Source organism: Hakea prostrata, chromosome 1 (assembly GCF_041222555.1).
Source record: "Hakea prostrata isolate BN-2017 chromosome 1, UWA_Hpros_2, whole genome shotgun sequence".
Classification (NCBI taxonomy): Eukaryota; Viridiplantae; Streptophyta; class Magnoliopsida; order Proteales; family Proteaceae; genus Hakea; species Hakea prostrata.
Genome location: NC_142600.1, coordinates 15,476,573 through 15,497,761, shown reverse-complemented (window position 1 = coordinate 15,497,761; position 21,189 = coordinate 15,476,573). Strand labels below are relative to the sequence as shown.

The following is a 21,189-nucleotide window of genomic DNA, read 5'->3' as shown; positions in this document are numbered from 1 at the left end:
CTCTGGTTTTGCTGTAGCCAGCTAGATGCAGCATTCTAGTAGAAGAAGCCCAATAAAAGAAACAGACTGACCAAAGCCATACCAGTGAAACCAAGCTGGAGCTTGCCTGCTTAGACTAGGGAGTTGGGAGCTTTCACCATTTATTATCATTCCAAGAGGGGAGTTTTCACCTTTTATTATCATTCCAAGAGGCCATGTATGCATGTTTGGACCACCACATTCTCCCCACCAACCCAACCGACTCACCAAGCCACTCCAGTGCCACCCCGCTTTTTCTCTTCCCTTTTCCTTAAGTCCCATTGGGCCATTTTCAATTGCATAATTACAACCCATGGCCACAAAATATTTGACTCAAATTAGCCCCCTACCTCCCACCCAGTCTTCCTTGACCTCAGTTGCCTATTGCTTAGTGCTCTTCTTTTTTTTTTTTTTTTTGAGAATTATAAAAACAAAATGCATTTCTTAAAGATAGTTTGAAGAGTTACAATTCAGCATCCGGTAAGAACCGTGGCTAATGTCGGTAGAATTAGTTACGAGGTGTTGTGGTTGTGGATACCTTTGAACCAGAAGGATAAGTCTCGGGGCCGGTTCTAGACAGCTAAGAAGCCTCGAGCCAGTTCATCCCCTACAAAGGACCTACGTGGTAGGGGACCCACGTGCTTGAGCCAAATATCCAAATAAACTCAGCGTCTAGCATGATCTGAGATCTCCTTGAGCCCAGGGACAACAAGATCTCTGTTGAATCTTGCACGCCGTAAGACGGTGGCGGCTGAAGGGACCCTTGTCTCGCACAGCTGCCCAGAAGTCACGAAAAAGGGTAAGGGTCCATCATATAATCCTTCCTCACACCTAAAACGGGTAAGCTCTATACACTCCAGCCATTATTTTCTTTTAGCTCTCGAACCCTTCAGGAGGATGATCTTCATCGTTTCTTGGGGTCTTCACTCCTCTATGGAGCCTTTTATTTATTGGCCTGAGCTAACTAGATCGTCGAAGGTGGCTTCCTGTCCTCAGAGGCGGCCCACTTTCACATTGCTTTGGTCTCAGGAACAAGGGCTGGATCTAGAGCGAACCAATGAGCCAATATAACATTTCTTGCACCAACACGAGGCTATTACAATATATAGCAGTAGTGAAGGCTTGTAGGAGGGTGGGGAATTTAAAGTTACAAAACGAAGCACATATTGCAAGTAGAATTTTCACCAAGAATAGTGTATAAATAAGAGGCCAAGGGCAAGCAAGCTGATCTAATTTGGATAGTTAGTTTACTACTGCTGGTTGATTGCACCATATTTCCTCAATGCAAATCTGTAGTTTTTTTTACTGTTTGTAATCCATACCAAATTGCCATGAGTATAGCCTCTAATTCATCACCTTCACTTGTTCTTCCATTACCTATTACTTAGTGCCTTAGCCACGGAATTTAGGCTTTTATTTTGTTTTTGAATCTGCATGCTGTTGAGTCCTTCATGGAATAAAATAGAACAAGAATTAAATCTGCAATCCACATAAATCATAGCAGAGATGATGCTCATAAAGAGAAAGGTTCTTTGAGACTAACATTTGAGTGCACTCTTATAATGAAATACACAAAAATTAAGGAAATTTCTACGGAAGTGCTAGATACACTGTTTTGATGTAAAAGTCTAATTTTGTCGTGAAAATATTGAACACCAGAACAAACAGAGCTTAAAGAAAAAAACACATTTAAACAACCAAGCTTTAGTATTCTTATCATAAAGGACCATCTTCTAAGTTGAAAGAATGATTTTAATCATTAAGTAGATAAGACATCATTCTTCACAAAAAGAAAAAGAGAGATTTTTTTTGGTAAATAAAGAAAAAATGGAAAATAAGACATCTTTTTAGACCAATCCACGTAAGCATGCCAAAGATGTTAACCACATTCAACCTTTCCTTTTCGCTCATTGAGTCTCATTTTATCAAAGGTCGCACTTATAATGGACCAGCAAAAGTTTCATTCATTGAACCAAGCGCCCTGGGGCCTCACCTTCTCCATAAGTCCACATATGGTAGGTCATCGTATATGTCGGGTACGGCTACACTATTTCTCAGTAAGTATTTTTACCAAAATGAAAAAAATACTTCTCAAAAAGTGTTTCTCATAGATTTTGGTTGGATAGTGTGTTTGGCGTGGTGCCTATAATGCCCACCATTGTATGTAAACAACATGAATTTCATTAAATTTTATTCAATTATATTGTTCATTTTAAAGAAAAATCGAATTTCTTTCACTTGAAATGATATTTTTTGGCCAAAATATACATGTAAACTACTTAAATTAATTATTTGTACACATCACCTAAATAAAATCTGTTTCTTATATACGATATTATTCAGTTTACAACTTGCAAAAGAATAGTTTAAAAGATAAAAAGAAAGACCAATCTCCTTTCTTTTCCTAAGTCAATAACTAAATCTGCCTAAAAAAAAAAAAAAAAAACCTCCTGGTCAAAAGGACCAGATAAGCAGGTCCATACATTACAATGGGATGTACACCTTAGGTGTTTGCTAGCTCCATAAACTTACCAACTGCCCTTATAAATGAATTCTTTACCTTTCTTTGACTCTCTCAAATGAATAGTTTTATTTTTATTATTTTAGTACAAAGACATTTTTTATATACAAAAAATAAGAATATTACATATGCTATCAGCAAAGTTAAATCAACGATCCCTTCATTAATAAGTATTTGTTTGGTCAATTATACAACCCTACATTAGCAAATGATACCATTGCAACAACCTTTATGTGGCTTGGATTTGTTCTTCTTGATGTCTTACAAGACCGAAAAGACTCAATCAGAGGGTTAAATTAGTAATGTGATTTTTAACCCCATTTATTGTTGAAATATTTGGTGCCCACCCCCCCCCCCCCAAAAAAAGAAAGGGAAATACTAAATGGAATTCCTTTCAAAAAAAGGGAAAAAAATGAGACTTTGACCATTATTTATATTTTTCAGATATTCGGAATTTCAAGCTTTATATATTTATTTATTTTTTTATCATTTTAGATTTTTCATAAGGCATGGGACCCACATGCATAGAGCATGAAAAGAGGAGAAAGGGGGAAAACGAGGAGGGACGAAGGTGAAGTCAGGCCAAGACTTTCTTAGACTTATTCCTTGAACAGAGCTTTCAAGACTTAGTTAAGGGTAATTTCATATAGACCCCTGAGGTCTATGTCATTTTTAACCCAGCAAAACTGAAATTTGCATATCCTATCTTGTGCTATAGAAAAAGTTAATTTAAGGGCAAATTATCGTTTATATGACCAATTTGTCTTTATTTATTTTTTTAATTTAATTTTTTTACATACACATCACATTTGTCATGAAACTTGTGACTCCCTTTTTAGTCCAAGAATTATAAAAAAGTCTTAGAATTTAAATAAATTTTAAAATATGACCAAAATATCTTTATATGTTAAAATGACTTAGTTACCCCTTTGCTTAAACTCTATTACAAAGATTAATATCTTAAATGGAGATAGGTGTTTGCTTCTTGGTTGAGTTGAGCAAATGGGAAATGAAGAAGATGGGTGAAGGGGGAATCTCTTCATTCATCTCGGCTAAGATTTTACTTTGTAAATAAAGTTTAAGCTAAGGGGTACTTGAGTCATTTTAATATATAAGACTATAAGAGTATTTTGGTCATAATTTAAAATTTATTTGATTTTTAAGATTTTTCTATAATTTTTAGATTAAAAGGGGAGTTACGAGTTTCATGGTAGGTAGAGGTTTGTATGTAAAAAATTTAAATTAAAAAAAAATATAAGGACAAATTGGTTATAGAAGTGATAATTTATCCTTAAATTGACTTCTTCTATTGCACAGAGGAGGCAAATGCAAAGTCTCAATTTTTTAGACTAAAAATGAAATATAAACCAAACCTCAAGAGTTCAAGTGAAAATTTTTCAAAAAAAAGAATAAGAACAAATTGGTTATAAAAACAATAATATATTACAAAATGACGTAATAGAGCCAACCTCAAGGAGTCCAAATAAAAATTACCCTTTATTTAATTCATACATGTCCCAATTTTTTTATCCAAATAGTCTTGATTCCAAACAAATTCTAAATATGACAACGAAGGAAAAAAAAAATTGAGCTCAACGAATTCCGCAAGTCCACTTGTCTTCAAACTGTTCCTTCATCAGTGTTTGAATTTTATATTTGTAAAGTTAAGTTTTTTTTGGTGAAGATTGTAAAGTTAAGTCTCTTTCCCATTTCATCGAGAAAGAGAATGGAAAAGCACAAGCACTAGCGTATAATACTCTCCAAATAAAAAATGGTTTGTTTTCCCAAAGCATACTTAGATCCAAATGGCGATAAAGGACATGACTTTTGGTTTTGGGTGCCTGTAATCATACCTGTCTGGCATAGCCGCTAAAAGGCACTTCTGTTTTTATTTTCACACGTTACAAAGTTACATACTTACATGTCCTTGGCTAGACTTTGGAAGGCTTTTACAGGAAGTAAAGTTGGAGGAAGAAACCCATAATAAGTAATAAATAGTAAATGCTAAATGGTGATTACAAGTGGGTTCAAGGCTTCAAGCCATAACAAACCACTAATCACCCGATTTTAACTGATTTTAATTCCAACTCCCCAACGGCCAACATTTCTCAAGAGAAATCTACCCAGAAAAAAATAAAATTTCTCAATAAAAATAAAAATTAGAAAAAAAAAAGAAGGAAACACAGGAAGTAAAGAATGAATCAGGGAGAGGGGGACGGGAGAGGAGGTGAACAAAGAGAGAGAGAAAGGGAGAAGAGAAGAAAGGAAAAGCAAAAAGCCCAGAAGAGAGAGTGTTGGGAGAACATCAGAACATGGGTTTCTCCAACATTCCTATCATGGCTACCGCAGGAGGGAAACAAATATACATTATATTTATACATACGTAGAAAAAGTAGAAGCCACAGACAAGAGAGGGAGGACCGGAGGAGAGAAACTGCAACCAACTGGGCCTCCTCTCGTAATCGCCATCATCAACGCCATTATCATCACTACGGTTACGATAATTTTCTTTCTTTTCTTTTTCGTATATTTAAATATTTAATTTAAATACCACATTATTAATTTAATATTGAAAAGAAAGAAAAAAAAAAAAAGAGAACCTTGGATCCACAAGTCTTTACATCTGCTCTGGTGCTCTCCCTCTCTCCCTGTCTCTCTTTCTCTCTCTCTCTGCTGTTGCTACTTCCCTATTCTCTCTCTCCGAAAGACTCACAGATGAAAGCTCTCCTCCCTCTCCCGCTTTTCCGACCCATTGGCTTGACGGAACCAACGAAACTCGCTTCCCTGTGATCCCTTTACCCTATCATCGCTGTCGTGACTCGTGAGTGCTTGGAATAGATCTTCGGCAATGGGAGCTCGCTGTTCCAGGTTCTCTCTCTGTTGGTGGTCATCTCGTCTCAAGCCCGCTGGTGAATCGTCCGATTCTGGTAATGTTCCATTCTCTCCTTCCGCTGGTGCGGATCCTCTATCTGTTTACACATTTCCTCGACTCACCAGGAATTTTATGGTGCAGAGTCTGGGTCAAATGATCGCGCAAGCTCTTATTTCACCGAATTTGGATTCGAGCAGCTTAGAACGGCCACTTCCGGTTTCTCCGTGGACAACATTGTCTCCGAGCACGGCGAGAAAGCTCCAAATGTTGTTTATAAAGGAAGGCTTGAGGACAAGCGATGGATTGTTGTTAAGCGTTTCAATAAGTCCGCTTGGCCTGACATGCGCCAGTTCCTTGTTCGTTGCTCTTTCCTTCTTCCTTCTTCTTTACCATGTCGCTTCTACTTTGCCATTCTTTGTTTTCTCTGTTGCTTATTTTCTTCGAATTGAATTTCAGGAGGAAGCGCGATCGGTGGGTCAGCTTCGGAATCAGCGGTTGGCTAATCTCATCGGATGTTGCTGTGAAGGTGATGAGAGGTTACTAGTTGCTGAGTTCATGCCCAATGAAACCCTTGCCAAGCATCTTTTTCATTGTAAGCTTTCTTTCCGTACTCAATTTCTCTGACTTTTCTCATTTCTTCCCCATTACTCTTCTTAAGAAAATCTGGCTGTAAGACAATTTCAGATGTGATATTTGCGTTAAGAAAGTTATTAGTGGAAAATTTGGAATGTAAGTTAATTGATCATTTGCAGCCTTGAATTTTGCTCTACTTTTTCTTTTCTTTTCGAACGCTGGGTTTGGTGGTTGTTGAAAGTACTGGGCTGAGAATTTCTTTGCCTTCATAGCGGCTTATTGATTATTTGTATGAGCTTCAATCGATCAGAATACAAACTTCTGGACTCCTTGAATCCTTTCTTGCTATTGACTTGAAAATGTACGAAACTCTACCAAATCCTCTACTACCTGGAGAGCTACACACTAATGACTTCTTTAATTAACTTATATAGGGGAGAGCCAGCCCATGAAATGGGAGATGAGGTTACGAGTTGCCTTGTATTTGGCACAAGCATTGCAATACTGTAGCAGTAGAGGACGTGCATTGTATCATGACCTCAATGCTTACAGAGTATTGTTTGATCAGGTGAAGTTTTCATTTTGGTGTGGGCCTACTTTGTTATTTCATGTCATTAGACACCCCACTTTTCTTTCACTAGTCCTTATTGTGGAACGGCGATTGACAGGAAGGCAATCCTAGGCTGTCATGCTTTGGCCTCATGAAGAATAGTAGAGATGGCAAGAGCTATAGTACAAACTTGGCTTTCACTCCTCCAGAATATATGAGGACAGGTATATGCTTCTTACCCAATCCTCCCTCCCTTCTAATTAGAAAAGATGAAGGTAAGTTATCTGACATGATTTGATTTTTTGAATCAAAGGCCAACAACTGCACCAGTGCTGATTACTGTGTTGCTAGTGAAAGGGCATAAGCAACTTAGGGAGGGACAACACTTATATGGTTTGAAAGTAATAAGAAAGGAATTCATGGTTTTTCAGTGCATAGACATTGTGGCCTTGGATAGGTGGAATCGTGAGGTAAAAATCTACATAGGCTGATAGAATAGTTGACATAAGGCTTCGTTTAGTTGGCACGATGCGAGTCCTCTGGAATGGCTCTATATATGGGGAGTTGACTTGAGCATTATACAGAACAAATTTATAGTATGTGTGTGTGTAAATGTATGTGTGTCACTAGTTTTAGTAAACTTATGTCACTTTGTTTTTTTTTACTCTTCTTTGTTTGGCAGGTAGAGTGACATCAGAAAGCGTAGTTTACAGCTTTGGCACTCTTTTGCTTGATCTTCTCAGTGGAAAACACATTCCCCCAAGTCACGTAAGTTGACCTCACTCCATTTCAGCTATGTTACATGGTTAAATTTTTATACTTTGTTCTTTTGACATTCAATAAGATTTCTGGCTTATTTATTGTCCCGAACTCCTAGACATTTTGTTGCCATGACCTTTTTAGGGTTGTCAAATGACTTTTTGGTACATGCGTTTGCCAACTTGAGTCTTGAACCCAAAATCTCAACTTGGCGATGTGGGAGATAAAAAGAGGTCTGAAATTAAGAGAAAGGAATATGAATGAACTTGAAAACTTCAAGAGCGTTTTATGATGTTGTCACAAATTCAAATAGATCCTATTTTTGAAGGGTTAGGTATTTCACTTGACTAAGTGAGTCTTAAACCACCTGAACTTATATTTCCTTAGACAGATTACAAGTATGACAATCTTTCTATTGTCTTGTGTGGAGAGTTTTCTCTATGTTTTGCCTATTTGTCCATGTATAGAGCTTAGCCATGTTCAAGCTTTAGATTGCACCCATCCATATGGTTCGCCTTGTTATGACTCTTACCCTTGAATTCTTACAGTCTAATGGAAGTTTGTCTAGAGCTGCCAAATTTGAATTTTCATTATCAAACTTGCTTGGTCTGATGAAATCCCAATAAAAGTATGGAAAAGTTTAGGAACCTATAGGTTAGCTTCACTGTCCAAGTTGTTTAATAAAATTATGACCACAGGAAAAATGCTAGATGAATGGAGAAGAAGATCGTAGTTCCAATTTACAAAAATAAAGGAGATATTCAAAGTTGTAATAACTATAGAGGCATTAAAATTGATGACCATCTATGAAATTATGAGAGAGAATGATTGAAACCCGGTTGAAAGACTTTACCACAATTACGGAGAATCAATTTGGATTTATGTCGGGAAGATCTACAATGGAGGCTACTTACCTAATTTGGAGACTTATGAAAATGTATGAAGAGTGTAGAAAAGACCTTCATAGTATTTATTGACCTAGAAAAAGCTTATGATAGAATTCCTAGAGCGTTAATTTGGCAAGTACTAAAGAAAAGAAGCGTTGCAAGTAAATATGTGGACATAGTTAAAGATATCTATGATGGTTTAGTGACAAGTGTAAGAACGGGTGTGAGGACAAAGTAATGAATTCCCAATTATGGTTGGGCTACATCGAGGATCAGCTTTAAGCCCATATATATTTGCACTTATTGTTGATGAATTAACCAAAGACATTCAAGACGAGGTTCCTTAGTGTATGCTTTTTGCTGATGATGTTGTGTTGATAGATAAGACTCAAGTAGGGATTAATTCCAAGTTAGAATCATAGAGAACAATTTTGGAATCAAAAGGCTTTAAACTAAGTAGAACGAAAACAAAATATCTAGTTTGTAACTTTGGTCATGATTGGGCAGATGATGAGGTGGTGGAGCTTGTTGATAAGGATATTCCTCAAAGTGATTGTTTTAGGTACTTTGGTTCAATCATGCTTAAAAAAAGTGATATAGAGGATGATGTTTCCAAAAGAATTAAAGTACGGTGGATGAAGTGGAAAGGTGCGTTTGGGGTCTTGTGTGTTAGATGTATTCCTTTAAACTTTGAAGGAAAATTCTATAGGACGGTCGTTCGACCAGCAATGATGTATGGTGCAGAGTGTTGGGTTGTTGAAAAGAATCATATAGATAAACTTAGTGTAGCAGAAACGAGGGTGCTAAGATGAATGAGTCGAAAAATTAAGAAGGATAAGATAAAGAATGATCATATTAGAGTTGGTTTAGGAGTAGCTCTGATAAGTGAGAAACTACGAGAAAGTCGTTTGAGGTAGCACGACCCGTTCAACAGAGGCGTGTAAATGCCCGCCGTTGTATGGAGAAGTGATATAATCTTAGACTGAAGGAATTAGAAGAGTTAGGGACAGACCTAAGATAACCTTAAGGTCTCTTTGGCATAGTTTATATTTATGTTTATGACCTATTTATGAATAATCATTATGGTAATAGGTTATGTATAAGAAACAATGATTGTTTGCTTACTACTAGATATAATATATTATATAACAAGAAATGGGTTTGGTATAGCTTAGGTAAATTATATATATCATCAGTTTGATTTTGGGTTGGTTTCATTTTTTTTTCCCTAGTGAACGGGTTGGTTTTAGTAGTAATCTTCCACGTGCAGATGCACAAGTAGCTTTATATGAGGGTAGAGAAAAAAATATCAAACAAAGGAGGGGATTAATATATCTAACATATATGGTATGATAATTAATTTCTAAAAAAAATGATAATTAATTACTTTTCAGATTTATGTACAAAATTACTAGTAGATCTAATAATACTTTGTTTATAGAGTTTGGACATTTTGGTAAAACTTATCAAAATTAGGTTGAGCCAGCTCTCAATTAGATAAACCCATCCCAAGTAATACTCATAGGTGACCATTAGTTACAAGTAATATTTTGGACTATATAATATAAAGTAGTGAATACAAGTGAATTAAGTGAACACAAAGAAATGTTTAAATTGTGATGTTAATTAAAAATGCTAATCACGTGAGGCATCTAAAGAGTGCCTCATTTCTTTTTCTTTTTTATGTTTTCTTGGTGATTTAGAACTATTTTGTTCATACATTATGTATGATTGGAAAAATTTGAGGGACACCCCAAGATAATTGGTAAAAAGCATAGATACCCAAAAACTATGCCAAATTGGCAATCACCCTCTTTTCGGTTAGAAACTTTAATTAGTTAAAGGAAATGAAGAATATACCCTTAGTTGTATTATTCTATACCTTACAATATAAAATGGCAAATTGAGAAGGAAAAAGAAATTTATGGAGGAATAAGAAAGATTAAATTTAGGATTCAATTTTTTAGGGGCAACATTGTAAATTCATCAGAGACGAAGGGTATTATCGGAGTTATGAAATTATCTAACCATGATTTAACATAATTTGCTAACAAAGTGTGCCATTGTGAAAGTAAGAGACATTTTAGGGTGTCTGTGCCAATTTGATATATTTTTGAAGTGTTTGTGCTTTTTGCCAATTGTCTTGGGGTGTCTCTGAAAATTTTCCTTTTTTATTTAGAAATACATTATGCATGATTGAGAATAATAAATAATCATACAAAATTTGCATTGATAATCAGAATTTTTGTTGTTATTCTATGTATTTAGTTATATTTTAGCACAATGGTTTTCAATTTATATTTTTTTTGAAGAATAAGTTTGATATATTGGAGGCAATTGAAATAATACTAACCTATAAGAAAAAAAAATCTTAGGTGATTTTTTATTCTAATTTCATAACAATATGAACTAAATTAGACTATTATTTTTTTTTAAGTGGGTTGAATGATTATCTAAATCCTTCAATTACAAAATTTTATATATTTCCATATATGTATTAGGTGGTTTTGCATGTTCTTTTTGTTATGAACTATAATTTTGAAGTATTATTATATTAGAATTAACTAAATAAAGTATTCTTATAATTGTGGAGTCAAACTGTATTGGAATTACTGTTGTATTAGATTAATTTGATAAGAGTACTTTTTAGTTTTTATTAATATTTTAATTTTGGTTATATATATATATATATATATATATATATATATATATATATATATATATATATATATATATATATATATATATATATTTCTCTTCCATAGTATTGTGCAAGTAACTTATCTTATCTCCTATAATTTAGAGGGGAGAGAATAATTAAATAGTTAAATTAAACAAAATGCTAAGGAATAAAAAAATTAAAATTAGGTATTACAAATTAATTAACATAGAAGGAAAAAAAAGAAAGAAAAGAAAGAAAAGAAAAAGATTATCAAGTAATTATGTATTATTTACAATTAATATTGATTATTATTATATTATGAAATAAAGTTATAGTTATTGTATGCAAATCAAATGATTAAGGACTTTTAAGTAAATAAAAATGTAACAATTTCTCTTGAGTTCATGTTTTTATAATAGTAGTATGATATTGGCCTTTTGGTTTTGATTGCTTTGTTTCATTAGTTTAGATTAGTTTTGATATCCCTAAAATGTTATTTTGTGGAGATGTAAGCAAGGTGGAGGTTGGAAAGAGAGAAAAGTAATGTTTTGTAACTTTACCATTTTAACCTTACTTAAGTAGTAATTCTGCACATGTTTGTTGGTGGTACCCTCATAAACAGTTTATGACAATAAATCATAAACAGATCTTGATCTATTTATGAATTTATGTTTAAATCAATTTATTTTAATGAGAAATAGGGGGTCATAAATCATGCTAAACCATGGTTGTCAAGGCAGCAAGGCCACCAAAGCGGTTGGGTCAAATTTTTTCAATACAACATTTTTAAACTGAAAATTTTCTATTATAAGCTAAGCAAACATTCAAGAATCACATTCATTAAAAAAAAAAAGAAGAGCTTTCAAGAAACATAATTATGAAAGATTATCCAAAAAGAACACAAACATAGTTCATCTCATCAAGCATCCTAACATGACTATAAACTATATCAAATTATAAGTATGAAAATGAAAGTAGTAATTTTACATTTTTACTTGCCTCTATGATAGTGTGATGCCAAATAAGTGCCTTGTCCATCTAACGATTCGTTGAATCTTGATTTCGAAATGACTAACTATTAAATTCATATATGGCTTTGTAGAATAAAATTTGATTAAAAAAAAAAGTCAAGAAAAAAAATATTATTATGTACAAAATGTCAAAAAAGTGATCACTTGAGCATTTAGGCGGCAATAAAGCGCACAAGGTGACCAAGGGGTAGTGATTAGGCCATAAAGCAGCACACGTCAACAAAACGGTGGCAAATAAGGGGGTTTTCAACCGCCTTACTGCCTAGGCAGACGCTTTGAAAACCATACCAAAGAGAGCCTAAGAGAAGTGCTGAGACAGGATATGCATAGCTCCGGCCTTGTATCTATCAGGACCCCAAATAGAGCTGATTGGAAGGCAAGAATCCACGTAGTCGATCCCATTTAGTTGGGACAAGGCTTCTTGTTGCTGTTGAACCGGCTTGGTCTGGAAATCTCCAACTGGGTTGATGATGTCAACAGCACTGACCACAATACTTGAATGATGGTGAAGCTGCCATGTGGCAGATATCTGGGCTGTGGCTTGTGCAGGAAACCTTTCTTAACAGGGCACTTAGGTAATATTCATTCAATAATTAAGCGCATTTAAAAGAGAGCAACTAAACTTGAACGATTGGAGCATCTGATTATGGTGAATACAGGGATTTGGAGGTATGCAACATCTCTTCCCAGAAAAGGAAAACAACAGTGATAGACGCAATAAAATATGTTAAACTTCATCAAAATTTTCTTCCTTTTTGGGATTAATTTTCATTCAGCTTATTATATATAGGTTTGAGTATGCTATTGCTTAACGGACGCTCAATATTTTAGCTGAAATTCTCTGAGGCTCATGGTGTTCCCTGGATATTGGGGGAAAATCAGAGTTATGATGGTGATTTCATACCTAGAGTTCAGATGCTACTTAGAAATGCAGCAATGAGGATAGTTTTATTCTCCTGCAAGAGAATAATTAGTTTTACTGCTCACACCTTCTAGTTGCAATACTGTGGATGTGTTCATATTCCTTAAAGAAAATAATCAGTCTTACTGTTGCATTGTAGTTGTTGGATTTGGTTTTGCTTCATAATGTTTGCTCAATTTAAGTATTTTGAAATTTGATTCAATTGTCATTTTGACAGGCACTTGACCTAATACGTGGCAAGAATCTTTTGACGCTGATGGATTCTTGTTTGGAGGGTCATATTAGAAATGATGATGGAACTGAGGTGGTGCGATTGGCAACTCGTTGTTTACAGTATGAACCTCGTGAGAGGCCAAATGTAAAGTCCCTTGTGACCGCTCTAACTTCTCTTCAGAAAGAAGAAGAGGTAAAATTTTTTGTGCTGAGTGTTTAGGTCAATGTTGCACATAAGTAAACATCATTATTAAGCATTAGACCCCTGCAAACATTGGCTGTACAGTTGCCAAGTTCACTCATATCTAGGGCAGTTGAATTTAAAGTTTAATGGAGGAGATGGCTTTCTTGAGAGGATGTTCATGTAAATTTAGGGAAGGTTGCCATTATCCTTTGGCAGATCTCATTATTTTCTTGTTATTAACGGTTCACGCTCTATAATTTCCCATTGTATCCATGTATTCTGAATGCTTTCCATTGGCATGGTGTGGATCTTTCCTGAATTATGATGGTTAGTTTTTAATTTGTTGCTATTCTCATAAAATAAGTATGTTTCTGCCATTTATCTGGACACAGTTTTCTTGCTATTAAAGTGTCATGCCTCTGTACCTTCCTATCATATCCATATATTTTGAATACTTTCCATTGGCATGGTCTGGATCTTTTCTGAGTTATGATGTGGTTATTTGCTAATTAAGTTGCTTTTCTCATAAAAGAAGTATGGTTCTGCCATGCATACACACATACACACACAGCAGGGTGGTGGTTTTCCATGAACGGAATCATTACTTTTTTTGGCCGGCAGGAAATGAAACCTTCTACTTGATATGTGGCTTTTGGAAAAATGAAAATTGAATTGATCTCATCAAACTTGATACCAGAAAACCTGAATTCTTGACTTAAAATCATGAATTATTGAAATCTGACGAGCGAAACCCATGAGAAACCGTCAAAGGAGAATCCTTTAACCCCATGAAATCCATTGAGCCCTTCTGTGATCATTGAAAGTGAAACAGGTAAAATCTAGGTGGGACAGATTGGTCAACAAATTATACATGTGGTCTGTCCAGGTCATATTTGTCAAGGCGTCTAAGTGACCTGTGCTAGGGTGTTTGGCACTAGGTGACACTGACAAGGTGCCCACCTTGGTGAAACATTGGCTTACTGTGGATCTGTAGGTAATATCCACCAAATCGTAGTTACATTGCCAAATCATCAGCCAACAGGCAGAAGAACATGTAATGAGTTTCAGTTGGGGGGAGGGGGGGGGGGGGGGGGCTGTAGGAGAGCTTCTATCTTTCTAGTTTTGATGTAACAAATTTCTTCTTTGGAAGTACATATTTTCATCCCACGTATTTCTTTTCAGGTGCCATCATATGTGTTGATGGGCATTCAACATGGAGATTTACCTTCAACTCAGTTGCCATTAACTCCGCTAGGTGAAGCATGTTCTAGGTTGGACCTCACTGCCATTCATGAAATCTTCGAGAAAGTTGGATACAAGGATGATGACGGGGTCGCTAATGAGGTTAGTTACTTGTTTTTTGAATAGACTTTATATTTCATATGAATTTTAAGTGTCTGCTCTGATATGTTATGCAGCCGTTTACTTCTTTTTGTGTGTGTGTGGTGGTTATATTTGTTTTTATTGGTCATATCCGTATGTTTGAAATGGCCGGACAAATGTTAATAATGTTTTGGATGACTATAAGTTTCCTTAGGTTTTTGTTACTTTTTCATTTTTGCATTGCAGAAACTATTTCAGGTATTATTTTACCTTTCCTCTTGGGCTTTTTAAAGCTTGTACATTCAAACATTCCAACGGCTGAACCAGCTTTGCTCTCTCTTCTTTTAAATGGATCAATGCTTTATTATAGAACAATAAATGATTTAGAAAACTCATCAAATTGCGAATTAGTTCGATCTATTTTATCTCATTACCAAAAGCTTAACTATATTTTAGTTTCAACACCTCACTCAAGCCACATTTTACCTTTCGTAGTCTATGGTAAATGACAGCTACATCTTTTGAATGCTTTGTAAGTGATGATGGGGATTGTATCAATGCTTTGTTGTAGAATAATAAATGATTGAAAAATTCATAGAAGTTACACATTGGTTTCATCTTCTGTCTTCTGAGCAAAATGTCACTCCATCACTCATGGCCATGGTGAAATCTTGCAAAATCTTGAACCCCCCCCCAAAAAAAAACCAAAGACGAGATTGGGAGTCAAACTTTTTGAACAAACATTTCAGTTTTTATCTCGATATTTTGGTGTCTCAAGGGGCTTGCGTAAAAAAATTAATAAAACCAAATCTCATCAAGATCTTGGTTAGAGACTTGGTTTCGATAGGAAACCACACAAGAAAGGGGTTTTGATCATTTTAAGCAAAATCTCTCCTTTCAAATCAAGGGTATTTGTCATAAAACACCAGCAAACAGGTGAAAACAATGGAGTAATATGTATTAATTTCTTATTTTTCTGGTTAAAGAAATCTATTTTCTTATGTAAAACTTCAAAAAGGTATCATATGATAAATGTAGTGTATGGTGATGGAAACATGTTGAACGCCATGGGTAGATGAAGTATATGCTAGGTGTATTATACGGCCTGACAGTGTCAAAATATTTTCACCCCACAAGTTTTTTATTCTATTTTGCAAAAGTTAAACTGATCATATAAGAATTACAAAAACTTGTGGGGGGGGGGGGATACCAGCTTTGGTTTTGAAGATCATAGAAGAATGCGAAAGGGCTTTCTACATGTTTTTCAAGTGCTGTCCATTATTTTGTTATCGGATTTGTTATGGTGTACCAATTTTATTTTCGAAAAGTTTTAAAAAATGGTTTTCTATGGTAAAAATTTATGGGTAAGGGGAAAAATACTAGATAAATAATTGCTTGTTTTATTTCTTTCAAAGAAATTAATTGATTTCTCCAGTGGTCTGTAAAAGCATTTTATGCATGTAACATTCAGTTTCAACCACGTACAACTAAGCATGAGTGCGAATCCTAAAGGCCATAGAGTTTTTTTTTTTAGTCAAACTAACCAGGGACATATGTTAATATGCCTTAAAATAGGTCCTTCAAGAAGAACCAGACCCACAAAATGCAGAAAATGCACCAAAATATGTCAAAAACTGGCAGAATTTGTATCAGGTTTCAGCAACATTTCAGCCAAAATCTCGGCACTTGGTGGTCTCGACTGCATCGAGAAACTGAGATGAAACAAGATTTCAACTATGCTTAAGGTACATTGTACCTTTCATAGGCTAGAATGTAAGATAACTACTTTGGTCCAGAATTTTGTGGGTGATGATGGGCCTTGGTCCCATAGCCGTTCAGTGGGATCCATGTCTTGCTGAGGATACCGGTTCTCGATCTCTGAATACACCTCCTTCTCATACCAATGTCTGCATGCTCGTTAAGAAGTAGAAGGAATGATTCAAAGACAACCAAGGAAAGAAAGAGAGAATGACAAGCCGCAAGTGCGTGGTTCACCTAAGCATGATGGTTTGATTCAAAACAGTGATCAAATATTCCATGCCTTGCTTTATACTGGGTTTGGCTTTGAGTGTGTTGGTTTCCCATTCTGGGGTATAATATGCGAGGATCTTGCTATGAACTTGAACCTAGACAAAATATTTAGAACTTGCTATGTTCTGCTCTTAAGATAGTCATTGGCATTGTTTTACCTTACACATAGTGCTTCAACCTCAATTAGTCTTTTCATTGAATATACTTGTGGATTCTATATAATTTTCAATGTAATTAACCTTGTATCTTTAGTTTCTTTGTATGAACCATATAATATTTTTGAGTTTCATTACTCTTAATATCAAGTAGCACAATAAAGACAAGCCTTCAGTTCAGATTTATGCTTTAGCTAACGTGCATACAATTATCAATAGGCAGTACCAGTGTCTAGTATGACATTTGACTGTTAAAACTCGGAATTGCTGAATCAGCAAGGTCCAGGACCCTGACATTTTTTAGCGAGCTGTACTTGACTAATTTCTTTGGCAGAAATTTTGTTTTGGTTTTGTTGGAAGGAATGTGGTGCTCACCTGCAGTTGCAGTTTCTTTGTCATATATTTGTGAACAGCAAGTGTGTTCCATCTATGATTTAATGTGCTATGCCACTTGTGCTCAATTTTTGAAAATGTTCTGTAGATTCAAGTGATTATTGACTCTGTGCTGGAGTTCCTTGAATTTACATTGTGCCATTGGAGACATGATGCTCACTGATAAGGTCCAAACTGACATGGTTGATTTGAGTATTCTCTACAGCTGTACTGGGTATTCTATAGAGAGACTAGTGTGTTGGAAATAATCTTCTGTAGCAGATGAAAAATTTTAGTTACTGATTGGTGTCTGATGATGGTTCTACACTTGCAGCTAGTCTGCTCAAGGAGATGTGTAACCCTCAAACCGTGTCCATGTAGTCTGAATTGAGGGATTCTCTTCTTTCTTTATTATTATTATTATTATTTTTGAACAGACAATTTCTTGTATATTGGGGATGGGGTATTACATTATATACCATTAAGCAAGATTGAACCCACGAACTCTCCACTGAGAGATTCTCTTCTTTTTGGTTATGCTTCATCTCCTTGTTTGGGTGATTAGTTGTTTTTCTAGTTACCCTGAATATTTTGAGTAATTTAGGATCCTTAGAACTTATCGGTTGGGCCTTATTCTTGTGTATCATTCAGTCCTCAAATTGTATATTATCTAAACCTTGCACAGCTGAGGAATTAGATCAGCATCAATGCCACTTCGTGAGATTTTCTGGGAGTTCTGTCCCAGTATCATCAGATTTAGGATCTTACCTGTTTGGTCAAGTGCCTGGAAAACAGATCAAAACACCATCAAAAACTTGGTCTGTGAGAACACTAACCCTATATCAATTATACTTGTATCTTCATGATGAGACAGGAAGGTGTAAAGCAAATAGTTGACTGGTAATGCTTTCAATTAATTCTCTTTCATAACTGATAGTGATTTCTTTTGTGTATCAATTCTTGTTGCTTGGTGATTTCATTTTTAAAAAAAAAAAAAAAAAAAACCTGGATGGATTTTCTTAACTCCAATGATTTCAATTACTCTGTGCCAACAGCTTTCTTTTCAAATGTGGACCGGCCAAATGCAAGAGATGTTGAATTATAAGAAACAAGGTGACTCTGCTTTTCGAGCTAAAGATTTCGTGACTGCCATTGATTGGTACACCAGGGTGAGTTCTTTACTTAGGAATCTCGAATGTTTTTCTGGATATGAGTAGCCAAGAAGTTGTTTGGCTGAATATAAAATGTGTCTGTGTTTTTATTTTAAACAAGCATATGACCTTTTGGTTCTTCGCATGTCTATAAAGTTTTATGATCAAGTAAAATGTGTTTCATTATGTCAGATGCTAATATAAAATCTAGGTAAAGAAAGATTGCTTCTGGGGTCTGGGTAGAAGTCAAAATGCAGTGAATGTTAATGCAGAACAGTCGCTCAAAATAAAGCCAGAGTGCAGCTTCTTTTCTTTTCATTTGTCATTTTGAAAAGCAATAGAGCAACCATATCATAGGAAAGAGAGTCCTTGTGTGTTTAAAGAATATAATTCAAAACTGACCATATCAAAATCATGGATAAAGTCAAAACTTGTTTCTGTAAAGATATTCAGAACATTGTTGTATGCTTACCATCTACTCAAAAATTATGGCCTGAATTCAAATTGTTGTTATCAGTTTGCAATGCAAGAGTAAATACTGTTTTTTTTCTTCCTTCACAATAATAAACATATACACTCCTTTACTTGTGTATGTGCAGTTCATAGACAGTGGATCCATGGCATCACCAACCGTGTGTGCTAGACGCTGCTTGTCTTTCCTGATGAATGACAAGCCACAAGAAGCTCTTGCAGATGCTATGCAGGCCCAGGTTTTATCACCTGATTGGCCCACTGCCTTCTATCTTCAAGCAGCCGCTCTCTTCAGTATTGGTATGGAGACCGACGCACAGGAGACACTAAGGGATGGCACACACTTGGAGGCCCGAACGAGTAGAAAGTGAATGTGTATAGGTTTTTCATTTTTCTGCCTTAGTCTTTGTTATTTACCATCTTGTATCTAGTATCTAGTATCAATTTTTTCATATATTTTCTCAAATGAATGTTTTGCAAAACAAAGGGAGGATGCATTTGGAGATTCTGTTTGTTGGTAGTTTGGTACAGATCTTGGCTTTTGTATGATGAATGGGTGTTGCTCAAGAAAGTGTGGAGGAGCGACCATCATTTTAATTATATCAATCAAATGCGTGCAACCTCTTGATGAGTTCTATTGTTCACAGCTCTTTTATATGATTTTCTTTGTTAGCTTTATCCTTCAATGTTTAGACCATCGTTTATCTTAAAGCTTAGACTTGCAAATAACCAGTCCGTAAGGCATTCACTAATAACCGCGCAATGAAATCTAGGATTTGCAATTTGAAGTCCTGGCTACCATTGTTTCTCTTGTCTTTTATTATTATTGTAGGAAAAGAAACCTCCACCATGATAAGAGGGTAATCACAAGTTATTGACACAAGAATAAATAATTCTTTTCTTTAGAACGAGTAATATGATTGTAACATTAAATTGAGTTTTTTCTACCGTTAGCTCACTTATGTGGGGGTGAAATGAAATTCTGATCTACCCACCTAAGTGTTGGGAAACAATATCGATGGACTGTTCATTCTTTTTCCATTTGTGTAAAAGATCGACGAAAAATAGAAATACAGCAAAGGTATTTGTGAATGGTGTTGGTGTGGGGTTCTACATAGATAATATCTATGGGACTCATGTGAAAGATAACAAAATAAATGATCACAAAAGGAACACAAACATAACAATATATGTGGTTCGACTTTGCCTACATCCACGGGCGTAATGAGACTTTTCATTATGAGAGTAGAAATACACAATACTTGTATAGTGCTTGGATTTATAACCGAAACGAACCTAACCCTGTAGCCAAAATTGGATATCCTTGTACACCCTCTCTCAACTTAGACTCTCAACCCTTGAAGAGTTTCAAACTCATTACTCAAACACAGAAAACACCTAAATCAACCCTCAAAACCCTGTACTTGATGAATTCTCTTGCTCCCTTGCTCATTCCTCAAACAAACCTATATAGATGGGGAAGGGGGTGATTAAGAGAGAAAAACAATCTCTCATTAATTGTTTTTGTCATTTTTCATTAAATAGGCTTCCAGCCACTATATCCATTGTGAGCTTCCCTTCAGGAGCCGAGTTATTGATAAGGTTTCCCAGCTTTTTGGCAACATTTAAGCAATAACAACTCCTGCAACTCATCATCAAGTGTCATTTTCATAGAACTGAGTTGTTAACAATACTTTGTACCTTATTTAAATGTGTTGCCACAGAGCTCCCTTCATTGTATTTGAAATTTACAAGTCCCTTGATAAGGAATACTTTGTTGCAAGCGGATTTTCTCTCATACAGACCTTCTAGCTTTTGCTATAGTGAATGTGCTGAACTTTCTATGTAAACATGATGATAAACAGAAACATCTAATCATTGACGAATGAAATCAACAGCCTTCTAATCTAGTACTTTCCATTCTACTTTAGACATCTGTTCTGGTTTTGATGATGCAGTCCTATCGGAGCATACAAGTTTTTGCAATATAGCAAATCTTCCATCTTTGATTTCTATATCATCCAGTTGCACTTGTTCAAGCTGATCATCTATCCTACGGTGCTTGACTCCATCGACAATGTTTTATGAACAATCATGCAAATTAAGCTCTAATATCATTTGTTGGAAGAAAAAAAAATCGATAGACGGTGGTTCACTCTTTTCCCACCATTGTAAAATATCGACGGAGAAAATGAAATACAACAAAGGTATTTGTGAATAGTGTATATGAATTATGAATGATGCCTATATGAATAATGTCTGTGTGGGGCCCATGTGGATAGTACCTACGCAAGAACCAGGTGAAAGATAACAAAATAAATGATCACAAAAGAAAAACAGAAATAACAATATATGTGCTTCGGCTTTGCCTACATCCACGGGTTGAATAAAATTTTTCACTATGAAAAAGTAAAAATACAAAACAGCTGTACAATGTTTGGATTTTTAACCAAACTCAACCTTGTATCCAAGACTGAATACCCCTGGACAACCT

The 21,189-nt window shown here is 35.3% G+C and overlaps 1 protein-coding gene across 1 annotated transcript; it reads left to right on the top strand.

Moving 5' to 3' along the window:
• Positions 1–5,127: 5,127 nt before the first annotated feature.
• LOC149027805 (serine/threonine-protein kinase BSK5-like) lies at positions 5,128–19,570 on the top strand. The gene is made up of 10 exons (XM_089166025.1): positions 5,128–5,466; positions 5,553–5,767; positions 5,868–6,003; positions 6,419–6,552; positions 6,653–6,758; positions 7,217–7,302; positions 13,013–13,201; positions 14,375–14,536; positions 18,129–18,242; positions 18,824–19,570. Exons 1-10 carry the CDS (start codon positions 5,388–5,390, stop codon positions 19,064–19,066), a joined length of 1,464 nt encoding a protein of 487 aa, XP_089022151.1. The 5' UTR covers positions 5,128–5,387; the 3' UTR covers positions 19,067–19,570.
• The last annotated feature ends 1,619 nt before the right edge of the window (positions 19,571–21,189 follow it).

What these genes read in the sequence shown, in the direction of transcription:
- LOC149027805 (XM_089166025.1), top strand. Translation starts at nt 5,388, where the DNA reads ATGGGAGCTCGCTGTTCCAGGTTCTCTCTCTGTTGGTGGTCATCTCGT. An exon ending in CTGACATGCGCCAGTTCCTT is followed by an intron (nt 5,768 to 5,867) that starts GTTCGTTGCTCT and finishes ATTGAATTTCAG; the next exon opens with GAGGAAGCGCGATCGGTGGG. An exon ending in AACACATTCCCCCAAGTCAC is followed by an intron (nt 7,303 to 13,012) that starts GTAAGTTGACCT and finishes TCATTTTGACAG; the next exon opens with GCACTTGACCTAATACGTGG.